Below are 15,331 nucleotides of genomic sequence, written 5' to 3' on the forward strand. Positions count from 1 at the left end.
ATTCACTTCTAAAAAAGCTTAGAAAATAGCTTGGAAAGAAAAACAGAGAAAATGGCAAAATCCAATGCCCTGGGGAGAGGTGCCAATTACTCACTGAAATTATTTTCAATCTAATTATGCTTAGAGTGATTTAATACCAGACCCCTACCATTTAGGTGGGGAAATGAGGCTAGGGAGACAGGAGCAGGAAGCCAATGCATTAATGATCTGCATTATTGCAGACAAGAGACTTTAATTACTTTCTATTGGAAAAGCCAGCATTCCACCCCAGGGAGAGCAGATCACTATGTCAGAAATTTGAAATTAAAAAGATGCAACAAAATGATGATTTTGGTCAGAGATTTTTCTGTAGCCTGAACTAACATCACTTTATCTGCCACGCGTGCAATCACAGCGTAACTCTGGTGTGCCTTGGCAGGTCAGTCACAGTTACACCAGACACCCTAGAACCTCTCCAGTGGCGTTCCATCCTCTGGCTGCAAAAATTCTGCAACACCAAAGTGTGTGATAAAAACACTGTTGGTTATGGTGGTGCTCTGACAAGGAACACACAGTGATGGAACTGTGAAACAAAACAGTCGCACATCATTTACGCAGTCAGTTGTTTTGTATTTCCTGTTATTTGTGATGCTTTTATTTGGCAAGGGGCTTTCTCTAAGCCTGACTTCCATTTCTGCTGGATACTAATCGAAGCCATTGAAGTGAATCAACCAATGGTATGTTTTATCACTAAAGGTGAAAAAAACCAAACAGCACAACTTACACAATAATATTATGCCAAGATCAAGTAGGATCAAACAGTGGACTCAAAAATCTTTGCTCATATACAAGCGTATCCGGAAATGCACCAGCAAGGCAAATGCACAGCAATTTAATAAGACTGATTCAGCCTCCATTATTTGCCCTACAAGTGTACTATATTATATGTAAGTATATACTACTACTTAATTTCTCAAGATTTGTTTGTTCTAAAACACAGTATTTCAAATAGATAGATTTATTTATATATGTACATACTCTAGAATTATATATTACTGTTAACAATAAGTCAATTTTATCAGAAGTTTAATCATTGGTAAGTTAAAAAAGTAACAGCTGCTCTGGAGACAAGTTATAGTTATATATATATAACAGTTATATATATATATAGCAGTTATATAAACTATAACTGCTCAAGTTATAGTTTCACTCGATGTTTGGTTTGTGTACCTTAGGAATGAACGCATGCAACTTTTGCTCTTGCTTCAGTCCTAACAGACTGAGGAATTTGCTGGTGAGTTCACTTTATCTCCTACACGAAGGCCTAAGCTATGTCACCTTCCCACCAGGTTACTGTTTTTCCCTCTCTGAAACTGCAAGACCTTGAGTAGTCCTAGTTCTTATATTCTAAGCTCAGAAGTTATTAAGAGTAGTACTCTGGGATTTGGGTTTATGTTTGTTTTAGTACTTGCATTCCTTGTCCTCAACTTCAAAACCAATTTGAACTAATTTTTCTCATTCTCTCTTTGAAGTTACGCTGTAGAAAGAAGCTCTGCTCCTTTTGAAAACTGTGAAAGCTATCAAATCCAGATGGGTTTTACATCAACATTTAGTATACATACAGAGGACCTGGAGTCATGGTAGCAAAAAGTAAAAATATAAGCGTGCAAGATGCCTTTCTTCACTGATGCAGAGTAGGAAGAGATTTTTCAGAGGAATGATCTATGTCATCCCCTATTTAAATTCTTCATCAAGCCTCAGAAGTGATTTTTGTAACCAACAGTAAAAGCTTTCTTTTTTTAAAAGAGTGTAGAAATCACAGCAGGTAATACTGCCTCGCTCCATACCTGAAAAGCAAAGGATACTCTACCTTTCCCAGGATTTTGAACTAGAAACTCTCTCTAGTAGTTAAAGGGCTTTATTGAGAAAGCCATAAATAGTTTCTGCAACTATAAAACCCGTGTTCAGGACTCACGGAGGGGTGTCTGTTCAACCAATGAAAATAAGTACTTATAATGTTCATAAGAGGTGGTCTGAACACATCCTTGAGAGCTTCCCTTGAAGGCAGTCTGATGCTTTTTCCAATAAAAGTTGGACCAAGATTTTCCAACCTGGAAACCCAGTATTAAAGCAAGGTAATTCCAGTTGAGGCAACTGGAGTAAGTGTTGGCAGCATATGCACATGTGCTCAAGGACATAACATCATTTTAGGAGAGGTACAAACACTCAGAATTTTGGAAAAATTAAGTTTTGTCCATACTGCAGAGTGGATTTCGAGTAATTCTGATGGTGAATTTTGTTTAGTAAAATTCTCCAGTACAAGACTGGTAAAGATCTAAATACAGATGTAGCAAGTTTAACTTAAAGAATTTAAGTTCAAACATTCTTATTTAACAAGCTAAAAACCCCCACAATAAGGCATATAAAAGCATTTCGGAGTATTTAATAACAGAAGAGCTAGCCCAGCAAAAAAAGATCTTAACAGTTTCACGTTTTTGTTTCAAGATTTTTGGAACGAAATCAACATCTGCAATATTTACCATGCCCTTTCATGCCAGAAATCCAAGTACAACTAAAGATTTGTTTTTTCATACTTCAAGGCAAACGAGCCTGTATCCTACAGAATTAAAAACTTTTTTTTTTAAATGGATGTTTTAACAAGAAATTCTGATACAGCAAGGTCACAGTCACTACCATGGTAACACCAAAAGGAAACAGTACATTAGTATTTCAAGTTTCATTACAAATATTAGATAAAAGAGCTTCTTCCCCAACTTGCCAGCTCCACCCCTGCACAGAACAACAGACTAAAGAAGAAGGAGGCCCCGATGTGACTTTGTGTCCTGACCATGCCTGGGGCCAAGGGTGCTGGGTTCAGCCAACCCAGAAAAGGAAGAAGGAAGGTCCTTCTGCAGGTCAGCTTAGCATTTCTAGCTCAACAAAAAGCAACAAGACGTATGCTGCTAGCTGCTAGGCATCTGCCTTTTCTTTAAAAATGTTTAGAACCCCAAAATAAAAAAAGAAATAAAAACCTGGCTTGAATGAGGCAACTCAAGGATACACAAAGCACACAGACATTTACACACAGGGCTTTGTAAAACCACTTCTTTTTGCAGGTACCTGATAGTTCTGCAGTAAGATGAGGCTGAGGTAGAGCTCGCTGAAGGCCAATTTCAGATCTTTGATATTCCTATGCTGGACACGCTCTTCGTGGGACAGGTGGAAGACCGGCTTTCTGCGCCGCTGCAGTGTGGAAGCCCCACTGGCTTCTTTCTGTGCATCCAAAGTTGACTGTAACTCAGTCCGAAGAGTAGTAAACCTGCGCTGAGCTTCTGCAAGCTTTTCTGTTAGCAAGGAAAGGGAAAAGTCAGATGAGAGGATAGCAATTTGCCTAGCGAGCCCGTAAAAAGCACTATACCTTTTCCTCAAATAATGTGCCTGTAGGTAAAAAGCACTGCATTGAATAACCTACTGCGTGGCCTTCCCCGACTAAGCATTAAATTCAACACTCTGCATATTTCTCTTTTATGAAGCTCCTTCTCGTTAAGGGTTTTAATGCACTCCTATGTAAAACATACATGTTCTGCAAAAAAAAGCTGTCACATCAGGCAGGTCTTAATTAATATAGTCAAAATCAAGGGGCTGTCCCTTCAGCACAGACTAAAGCAGTATTAGACATGAACTCAGACCTCTCGATTTCCACCCCAGATCTGATTTCTAGAGGATGCTTGTTCCAGGACTGTGCGAATATCTGTTATGGATGGAACAAGCCCAACCTGAGCAGCTGCTGCCTGTACCTAGGGGCTATAAACCAGCACAGGGACGCAGGGTCAGGCCTCCCCACACTGGCAGAGCTGTAGCTGGAGGCAGCCAGGCAGATAGGGTCTCATCCAAATACCAAAGCAGTGACCACACGTCTACTCTGCGCGCAAAGGAAAGCTGCTCGCCTTTCTCAAATAAAGCAAATGCACAAAAAGCATTAAAAAAAAAAACCTGTTAGACAATATTATGAAACTTGACAGTTAGTAAGCAAAGCACTTTTCATATCTGTGCACCCCCTACTGACTATGTGTTTACTATCTTTTTATATGACAGTAAGGAAATCAAAGAAAAAAACCCCCACACTTCAAATGTGACGCTGAATTTTGTTGCTCAGAGAGCAACGCAACCCCTCTGCCAAGCTCCTGGTGACAGACAAACACAGCTTCTGCTTTGATCAGGAGTTACAACACTACTTGCTGCTGTACATGATCCGCTGTAATAATTTATCCCTCTTTTCCTCAGTTTAGGCTCACTCAGGTTAGAAGCACTGTCTCGCTATTTACTGATTAAAGGGACAGTCAACCTGAATTTAAATATCATTTTGATGTGTTTTCAGAACAAGTCAGTCTCCCTTCCTCACATCTCAAGTATGAAAAAGGTGTTTCTTTAAACATGCAGCTTTATATACTTTCAGAAAATAACATTTTTGGCTAAATAACAATCTTTTTATGCTAAAAACAACATAACTGACATCATAATTATCTTTCTCTTTGTTCTGTACAACTAGCTCCTTCCAGGCTTCCTCCCCTCCCCACAGCTTCAGTCACAGCTTTGGCATCTCTGTTGATAAGCACCATTGCAGACCATGGGCACTGGCAAGGAAGATGCCGAGCAGGTTCACAGTATTGGAGCAGACGGCTGGGAGCTGGAGCCACCTCCTCCCAGCAGGACACATACCACTGCACCAGAAACCACGACCCAAAGCTCTGCCTGACAGTCTCCTGGCTGTCAATTTAATTCTCTTCATTAGTATCTTACATTACAACTTAACGGTAATTCTCAATCGTTCCCCCCCCCCCGAAGTAAGAATTAGTCTTATGGGAGCAATTCTGACCTTTTCCTCAGTCTTATTCAATTCTGGTTAATTTGAAGAGCAAAATTCCTCTGTAAATAATTTTACAGTGCTCTGCATAAGATATTTCCCAGAAGGAAAATGCCTTTCCAAGCAGAAAACGGGGATCAATATAGAAAAATCAAGTACGGAAGAGCCTGAAACTGTCTATAACTTCCTTGATCATAAACTTAATTAAAGAGGTTTTAAAAAGGAAAGGACAAGCTCCTCTCTGACAACTTCTACAGCTGCAAGGACTCCACTGAACAGAGGCAATGCAGCCCACAGTGAGAATTGTCTGCTCACAGCCTACAACCACATAATATTTAACACACACAAGGTCAGACTGCAAAAACAATAATCTCTCCTCACTGTAGGAACTCTCTCGGGAAGAAGTAACAGATATCTGTTAGAATCAAAAGCCTTCATATAAATAAAACTCACAAGTTCACTCTCTATATTCAAAACATCATACTAAACCATCTGTGATACACAGAGATTTCTTTTGGATCAAATTATTAAATATGGAAGAGTTTAAATTTACATCTTTCAATTGATTGTTCCATTATCCCTATGTACAGAAGAATCTTAAAATCCATCAGCCTAGTAACACAATATTTAAAGAAAAGTCAATGCTTTGAAATAGTTACAAAACTGCTGCTGCAATTTTCCTATCTGTTTACAAAGCAACATCCATAAAAAAGCATCATCTCTCCATACAAACTTTCTTCTTAATTACGCACTGCTGAAAATGAGTCATGTGCTGTCTTCTATACAGCAGGTGGTGGTCCGTCGGGGAGGACCACAGCCCTCTGAGGATGAGGCTTTAAAGGCAACTGACCCAGTCCTATAACGACCTGCCACTCCTGAGAAACGGCAATCCTGCCACCTTCTTCTCCCTCCTGCCCTCTCTCTTGCACTGACTCCAGTTATCCAGTCCACAAATCATTTCATCTTGTTAAGGTATTATTCTATCATCAAGATTCATTGCAGAAGCAAAATAAGACAAAACGTGTGCTGCTATTCTTAAAACCTCCTAGGGAATTGCCTAGGGAAATGACAAAGCAGAGTAGAAATTAATTTCTCAGTTTGCAACATACTCCAAAATAATTGAAAAGACATTCACTGCTATCACTAATTTAGCACTCTGAAAAGTGACTTTTTAAAAAATATGCCACTCAGAGTTAGAAAAAAGCAGTATACACTTAGAAACTGGAGCCACTCTTCTTGTGTTGCAGCATTTTGCATTACCTGATGCCCACCGAGTCCTCAGCTCTAGTGTAATCTCACAGCAAAGACTAAGGAGAAATCTAAAACCAGAGGCAGACTTCCACAAAAGTGCTTGCAATAAAGAAGCAGCTTTGCCCAAAAAATGCTTCCAGATCCTGACTAAAAACCACCGTCTAAAGAGTTACCACCTCAACTATGCAATTCCAAGTTGTTTTTGACTCTGTTTTCCAAGTTTAAAGGAAAGTTCACACATAAGGATCATGAAAAAAAAACTATCACACCAAGGAGCTAGTAAAATTTCCCCTCAAGTTCCAGTTTACATGGTCATGGTTATGATCAAAACCTGTTTCACCAGACAGGAGGTAATCGAACAGCCCATACCTCCTCGCAGTTACCTGGCTCAGGGTTCTGGGCATTTTCGGCAGGCTCTTTTAGCACTCCTTCCTTTTCCTACTTGTACATATTACGTTCAATATTTTGCTTACCAAGTTAAAGCTGCGGCTTCCTACAAATAATAAAACCAGCTCCCAAATTAACCACAAAAACATTACTAGCTAAACAGTAGCCCAAGCAGATCCTGATGATGTTAATTTAAAATACAACAAACCTCCCCTCTAGAAAATCCCAAACAAACCAAAACTGGCCACAAATAAAAATTCAGCACTTGAACAGGCATTCCTCTACTGGAACCATCTGAAAACTTTACTGCTATTCTTTTTTCTTTCAACTGAGTATAGATTTTCTTGAGCGTAGTCCAAATAATCACAAACTGTTTATCAAATCAGATTTAGTTAATGGCAGTTTTCCTTCCTCTTGAGCTGGGATAATGGTCTGGGGAATTAAGGCTACGTTTGATGAGGGCCGACAACCTGAGCACACAGAAAAAGGCAGAGGCATTTTGCAGCAGGCACTCCAACCCCCAGTGCTTCGGGGAGCCGGGGAGGAGCTGGGATCCAGGAGCAGCCCATCCCAAGAGGACAGGGCTGTCCATGCTGACGCAATCCCTGGCAACACTCATTGAGGATCCCTCAGCACAGGGAAAGACAACAAGGAAATGAAGAGGAGATCAACAGAAAGCTTGGCTTTCTTAAAAATGGACAGTATTTATTGTCATAAAGACAAGTGTGTAATAAGGCATATAATAAGCCTATAATGAATAGGATGTACCAGGTCATAATCCAAGCCAACTCACACCTGGAGTTACAATAGGGTCCGATGTGACATATTTCTGACGTGATCAAGAAGAGGAACCACTGATGGAACATTTCTTGATGTAGCTTAACATTAATAACCCTAATAAAGGGTTTCCATGCTATTAAAGTCACGTCGCTCTTCTGCAAATAAAAGACTTATTTTAATCTTATCACAAGAGATTTTCAAGTTACACATATTCTCTCCTATAACTTCTTGAAATGACAGCAAGTTGAAAAAACCCTATCCTATATTATTAATGCAATTTTAAACAATGCTGGAATGGGTGCATATATGCAGGTGCATGTGTGCTAGCAGGTCCTCATTAGGGAAAATTATAATCTGTATTGTGCATCTGAATTGACAGAACTTCCTCCACAGAGTCGAGCTTGTAGTACACAGGATCTGATATAACTAGAAAAGTAAGACAAGTTTCTGAGCATAAAAGCCTTACCTCAGACCTGGGAGAGAAACAGAAGGTCTCACAGGGAAACAAAACCGAGAACAATTGTTCTGAGTGAGTGTCCTGGTTTTGGCTGCGATAAGAGTTAATTTTCTTCCTAGTAGCTGGTATGGTGCTGTGTTTTGGATTTAGGATGAGAATAATGTTGATGACACACCGATGTTTTAGTTGTTGCTGAGCAGTGCTTACACTAGTCAAGGACTTTTCAGCTTCCCATGCTCTACTGGCTGAGAAGGCTGGAGGTGCACAAGGAGCTGGGAGGGGGCACAGCCAGGACAGCTGACCCAAACTGGCCCAAGGGACATTCCATACCATGTGACGTCATGTTCAGTACATAAACTGGGGGAAAGCTGGCCAGGGGGGCCGCTGCTCGGGGACTGGCTGGGCATCGGTTGGCATATGGTGAGCAACTGCATCGTGCATCACTTGCTTTGTGTATTCTTCTTATTATTACTATTAGTAGTAGTATTTTATTTTATTTCAATTATTAAACTGTTCTAATCTCAACCCATGAGTTTTCTCACTCTTACTCTTCTGATTCTCTCCCCCATCCCACCGGGGCAGGGGAGAGTGAGCAAGCGGCTGTGTGGTGCTCAGTTGCCAGCTGAGGTTAAACCACGACAGTTAGATACATATGAATTGCATGTAGAAAAATACCTATAAAAGTGTAAAACCCAGCTAGCCTAAACATATCGCTTCGACCTACAGACTGCCCCTTGCCCTTGTCCTGACACCCACTGGCTATAGCAAAACACCACTACTCCAGGGAGCCAGAAGAGCAGGCACAGCCAGCCCAAGAGAGGTTTACTTCCCTAGATGGAAGCTGAACAGAGGCAAGCTGCAGTGCACAGTTTATTGCATCTATTATGCTTTCAGCTATTCTCATGTTCACAACCCAGATTCTGCTAGCAATAAAATAGCTAGCAATAAAGTCATCGCCTGATGGTTATTAAAATATTTTGCACAATTCAACTTTGTCTTTGTTACCAGATTAAAACCAGAAATAGAAAAGGCTACCATATTGTGCTGCAAAAGCCTGTTTATAGCACCAGGTTAATAAATCAACGTGTTAAGAGAAAGTATAGCAGAAGTCAATGCATCACTGTATCCATATTTAAACACTTTTCTAGTTGAAAACCCGTTTTAAACCTTACCAAAAGAGGCTGAAAACCAGCTGATGTGTAATGGTGGGTGGAACCGGAGCACACAGTTACTAAGCCTTTTGTAGCAATATTACAGGGTGACTTTCCAATTATCCCATTCTAAAGTTTATTTTCAAAACACAGGGTGGGAAAGCAAATTTTCTCAGGGAAAACAAACTATAGCACTTTGACATATGACCCCTAGCAATTCCTACTCTTACCACCATTACATTTTTACTCAATTTACTAAACAGGATTTTATACACAGCCAATGACAAATTGCTACTGGCTGATGTACTCCAGAAAGTTGCAAGAGTTTAAGTAAGAGCTAAGTGCTTAAAAACTTGTTGGATACATCAAGACAGTCAAGCTACCACACACAGGCAAGTCCATGATAGCTATTCCTGCACAAGCTCAGGAAACACCAGCTAGGGAGCTTTACACACCTAAAAAATGCACGGGAGACTGTCACCATAGATAAGCTGAGAAACTGTGCCCTATATGTAGGCTGCCACTTAAGTTTAAGAGCATCTTAAAAAAACAGCAGGATGCTACTGCAAAGCAGTGAAGTCACCTGCCCTTCGTTCTCCCTCCATTCAAATACCATGGTTTAGCTCCACGTTTGTGATAAAAGCAGAGCAGTTTCCCATATAAACCTGCCCTATAATCACCTGATGGTAGACCTGCATGACCATTGTGGTTATTCTGAAAGTTTGGGAGCTTCAGACTCTTTTTCTGTTGCTATATTTTCCACAAATATACACAAATAAGCACCATACCTGAATAGAAAATGTTGATTTTGGCAAGTTCTTTCTCACAGGTCTGGAAGAACTTCTCTTCAAACGTGGCAAAACACCTTTTCACTGTGTCCTCATCTGTGTCTATAAAACAAAATAGAAAAAAAAAGTTGTAACAGAAGAACATAGGAACAATTTTCTAAGTGGCTGCCCTGGAAATACTTTTTCAGAGTAAATCCACCTTCTTTGTCACGCAGAGAAAAAAGAACAATCAAGTCCAAAGGGCTCCGAGGGAACACATACTTGGCTGTAAAAGGAACTGCACCAAGATAGAGAAGGAAAAACCCACATAAGCAGAACTGCACCTTGACCAAAGTTTCCATCATCTTTTTTGATCCTCCAAGTGCTACTGCAGATCTCCCATGCTTCATTTCCACTTCCTAATCCAACTTGCGTGACTGCGCCTGTAGAGCCATCCTGGATCAAGACTGCTCTTTATACCTACAGGAATTTTTCTGAAAAGGCATCTCACCTACCATCACAAAGCCAGCCACCCTAAAGCTGCACACCAGTGGAAAGGGAAGACCATGCTCCATCCCCACCTGCCCACTCTGCTGCCTCCAGCACCTTGAAGCCACCTCTCTGCTGCCATGTGTACCCATCACAAAGCCCCACAGCCACTGCAGGGGTGGTTGCCTTCCTCCCTCACACATCACTTCTGCAACCATGTGGTGAGCCAGATCAGGGAAAGATATTCCAGCCAAAACAAGAGTAGGTTAAGTAGCAGCATAACCACCCTCGACACGCTACCATCGCTCTATGTCAGGGTTAAATTCTTACCTTTATCAACCCAGAAGTTGTTCTGCTCTTCAGTCTTGGGCACTGGCAAGTTCACCAATACAAACTTTAGTGAGAGCAAACCTCTTTAACAAAGATTGGGGTTTATCATGGGGGTTTGCTTTTTCTTCCCTGGGTTTACCGTAGCAGAAAGCCAAAAGTACCATCAGTGCTGCGTGTTCATGCCATGCCCTTTCCAGCTTGTCAGTCATTTCCCCCAGAGCTTCTCCACCACTCCCACCATTGCAGCGTGCTTTGTGCTGGGAATGATATACAGGTATACAACCTACCACAGGCACTGGTCTTGCTCTTGAAGAACAAAGCTGGCTATGAAAAGTATTCATCCCAGATTAGCAAGCTATTGTATTTAGAAGGAAAGTGCCAAGCTTTTAACTGAAGGCTTCATTTGACCTTCCAGAAGGACTCATTGGCTTCAGCCATCATTCCCTATATGAATGAGCCATCATTCTCATCACTATAACCCTTCAAATACAAATGTAGCACCACAGCAAACTAAAATCGGCCCAGCGAGTAAATGGGAAACTGCGTGGAAACGACCTTCTTCCTTCCGGGAAAATAAAAACTTTCTCTCATAAGCAAAGTTTAAAGGAAGAGGCCTGAATTATGGCAATTGTGATCAGATCTGCACTTCTCCCACACTGCTCTGGGACTCTTAACTCTTTTGGAAGAGCTAAGTACAATTCTGTAATTCAAGTCAAATTTTGCAATTAAAGCAGCAGTTCAGTCACTTTGTTATTATAAGGAATACAGTGCAGCATCTCCAGAAGTGCAGAATTTCAAAGACAGAATGAATTTTCTAATAATTAAGAAATTAGTTTAATGAGTAAAAATTAAGGAATCCAAACTATAATTACAAATTTTAGCACTGTCAATCATCTGTCCCAGATGCTCCTAACGCTGAAGTAAAGCAGACTCTTCATACCCCCCACAGTTACAGTTTCTGAATTCTCATGCAGTCTTACAGACTAAAAAGGTTAGTATTACTACAAAGAGGAAAAATTAAAATTTTATTACAGTCTTGATAAGGTCAAAAAACAGATTTTAAAATATATGTTACTAAATTGAGATGACGAGTATCTACAGAAAAGTTTTACTCACTAGCAGATAAACACTCTGGACTGTCATAACAAAAAATATCTTTTTCTTTTAGTATTAATTTCTAGGTAAAAACTACCTCAAAATAGTATTAATATATATTAAATATAAACTTTTAACATTTAGAATGTCCTGATTTTTATGTTGGTGGCACTGATATTAAACACCATAAACCTACAGACACTATATTAACATTTTAGGGGGGTTGTATAGAAAGAGCAAATAACACAATGCAAGCCTGCAGGGGCAACATTGGAAGAAGTCTGTTTTCTTTTGGAGTTTGATGATGCTTTAAAGAGTAAAACAGAGGGGAAAAAAACAAACAAACAAAAAAACCAGTCCTGCACAGATGACTGGTGTTTATAACTCCACCATCAAAGGGCTTGTAGAAAAGAATTCACAAGGGCTCCAAAGGCTGTTCCAAACTCCAAGTTTTGGCTCCCAAGGTCCTTTTATTATCCGATGATTATATTTGCAGATCCATGGCTACTCCCAAGGATGAGGGCTCCCTCCCTTGCGCAAAGAAACCCTGAAATGACAGGGCTCCGACTCTTCTTTGCTGAAGAAAAGCCTCAGCAGCCCCGAGGTGTCATTACACCCCTGCTCGAGATCAATGGCCTGACGCAGACTTTGCGGAACCACACGCGCGTGTGCCTCAACTGCTCCTGCTCGGCTCAGTGCCTCAACACAGATCCCTCTTTGCAGGCAGCCTAAAACACCAGAAGGACAGAAAATAACTCGGCTTTGGGGCTGGTAATTTCTTACAGCGGAGTCACAGCAGTTGCAACACCCTACCCCGAGGCCCCACCAGCAAGGCCAATCTGAACTTGCCTGCGAGAGCCCTAATCCTTGATCCAACAGCCACTAGCGCGGGCAGACAAAACACAAACAGGCGAGTGAAGCAACAGAAATTACTATGCAATACTTAATATGCAGAGATTTTATTCACTAGCTGCCTGAAACTCTTCAAATAACAGTAATCAGGCAGTATCAAAACAGAGCTGACTCTTAAGGAAGGACCTGAAGGTTTCAGTAAGTTCACAAAGCAAAAGTAAAACCAAGTAAGTTTCTACACTTCAATCACTGGAACTATCCAAGAACAAAAACATCTCATCAGGAAGCAGAGTATACTTTTTGTCCATAAAGTCAAGCATGAATATTTCTACGCAATCGAAGTATCACCTTTTAAGATAGCAAAAAGCTCAGCAAAGCAACATAGTGTTAAACAAACATAATCAATGCCAAATAAATTAATAAATATCTTATTTTGTACATTACTGACCACTTCAGGAAATAAGAAGTGTGTTAAACTGTTTGACTGTATCTGAAGTTTAGAAGAAGAAAATGGGCTTTAAAACACAAACCAACCACTACTGGAAGACCTTGCAAAAACCTTGAGATTAGGAATTCAGGTCTCTATTTCAACCAGAAAACATCGCTGACTCAAGAGGAAAGCAAGTTCTATATAAACTATTCAAAATCCTTCTCCAAATGTCAAACACCTTCTTATAAAAGATATTTTGCAGACCATGGTGGATGCCAGCCTTAAAAACCAGGATTCTCTGTGAAGAAAAGGTTTCCCTTGGTCCCATTCCCACTGCAGTTTAGTCATTTAGCTGCAATAATAGACAAGTGCTGCCAAGGCTATTGCCTTTATTTATTTATTTCCCCCCCCAAGGCTAGGACAGGACAACATTTTTTGCCATGAGAAAATCACGGTGCCGGAAACCGGCCTTGGATTCAGAAGCTCCATGACAACAGAAGCTGTTTTTAAAAAGCATCCAGCTATTGCTGCCAAGAAGGGCCAGCAGTAACCTTCCTTTTGTTCTTCTACTATAGCCCTAATAGCTCCATTTACCCTAAGCTCCACAAAGTTGGCATGAACAAGGTTGCCAAGAAGACAGGCTGATCAATATTGCAGCCTCCCGACCTCATCTTCCTATGCAATGGTCTGCTGTGAATAAAAAACACAGTAAGCCTGAAAGGCTCTTGCTTTTACTTGCAAAGCCAAGTGGTAAACCAGCAGCAATCTGGATGTACTCCCCTGTCGCCACACTTTCTAGTTGCAGAGAGTTCAGATGCTGGCATATCTAAAAAAGAACCTGAAGTTGTAAAATTAACATGCACATTACGTTCCTGCACTGTCCCAAGCACTCATTTCTCAGTGCATCTGTGAACTGTTCGTTTCATTTCACATTTTCTGCAGTTGGAGTATATAAACAAATGATCAGCATCCCAGGCAGCTCCGCTTACTCACTTCCATGCAAGAAAACAGACAGTAAAAGTTTTCTTTGTTAGAGCAGTGCCCTCTAAAAGTAATCATTAAAAAAAAAAAAATCCTTCTTTATTATGCTGAATTTTAAGGGACATTTAATTTAAAAAGATTAATTAGCTTTGTTATGAGATCAGCACAGGTGTAGTTCTCTGAATCACCTTCTGTTTGCCACAAACCAGTTTTAACTGAGTAAGGTTATTTCAACACTTCAGGCAGAGAGGAGGCAATTTTGTTTATTTGGAGGACTCTGCCACCTATTCAGTAAAAAAAAAAACCTTCAACATTGGCATTAAACATATCAAATCACACTGAACAGGTGATCACAAGTTTAACATCAGCACCATTTTGAATACACTAAACTTTTTAACATTTTCCACACCCTGTCCTTGGCCTCTTACTAACTAAAAGCCCTGTACACAGGGCTCAAATAGGTCTGCAGCAACAGAACTGTGCTCTGAAAAATTAACAAGATTTAAAAGACAGTTTTCTTGTTCCCAGGTCTATGAAGACAGTAACTGCTTATACTTCTAGGCTCAGTGGCACATTAGGGAAAAAAGAAAAAGGCCACTTTCATTATCACTCTCAAAATTCTAAAAAAGTGGCTCACTATAACAAAAACATGTACCTGCCTCCAAACCCCCCTATCAGCCCTGTCCATCTACTCAATCATCACAATTTTCTAATAGCCTTGACAGTTCTACAGCACCAGGATTGTACAGTTTCCCAACGTTTTATACAGTACAGTGAAAAATTTTACAGCTAAAAATCAAACTGTGTAGTTCATAAATGCAAGGATGAAGATGACCTTTACACCTCTAATGCATCATCCTCATGTTTATTGGGGTAACCTTTCCAAAGGAAAAGTTATTCCACAAGGCAACTCCTTTCCTCACAACAGAAAGCTACGCTTGAATCAGTTGCAAATTGCATCACTCACTGAAAGCTTCCAATAAATTAATTACTCACCATGCATTTTCACATCCAACCTTGTGGCAAGTGAAATTCTGTATGAGAAAGCTTTTAAGTGCTTAAAGTACAGATACAGAAATTTCTTCCTAGGACATATTCTTGCTATAGGAAGAAGAAGGAAGCCAACTCTGCTTGCAAATAAGGAACATTTGCATTCATGTTATTCCACCTTAACTTCTGAGCTACAAATTGTACATACACATGTAATGGAGTGCATCTCTCTTGGAATGTATTCCATCAACCAAAAAGTGGACCTTGAATTAAAATACTATAAAGTCAGCAAGAAAGAAGCTTCATGCACTAGTTAATATTAAAAAACATCCACTAAGAAAATTCATAGCAGGATATACCTACTTTTCTAAACCTTCACAGATGAGCTGGTCAGCTCTCCACTTAATGAATACTTCAGCCCAAATTAGATTTGGTTATTAAATTATTTCCCTAAACCTAGTAATAAAAAAATGACCACTCAGGTAGCAAATGAGGTTGGTATTGCCTGCACACGCAGTCTTTATGTGT

General features: G+C 40.2%; 1 protein-coding gene across 1 annotated transcript in view; it reads right to left on the minus strand.

Moving 5' to 3' along the window:
• The window catches only part of XPR1 (xenotropic and polytropic retrovirus receptor 1), a 102,765-nt gene that overhangs the window by 27,881 nt on the left and 59,553 nt on the right, over positions 1-15,331 (minus strand). Inside the window, exons 2-3 of the mRNA XM_009320635.1 lie at positions 9,658-9,759; positions 3,100-3,323 (exon numbers count right to left, since the gene is read on the minus strand). Coding sequence (XP_009318910.1) covers positions 3,100-3,323; positions 9,658-9,759 — 326 coding nt within the window. The remainder of the gene's footprint in view (positions 1-3,099; positions 3,324-9,657; positions 9,760-15,331) is intronic.

This window comes from Pygoscelis adeliae, unplaced genomic scaffold (assembly GCF_000699105.1).
Source record: "Pygoscelis adeliae isolate BGI_AS28 unplaced genomic scaffold, ASM69910v1 Scaffold402, whole genome shotgun sequence".
Lineage (NCBI taxonomy): Eukaryota > Metazoa > Chordata > Aves > Sphenisciformes > Spheniscidae > Pygoscelis > Pygoscelis adeliae.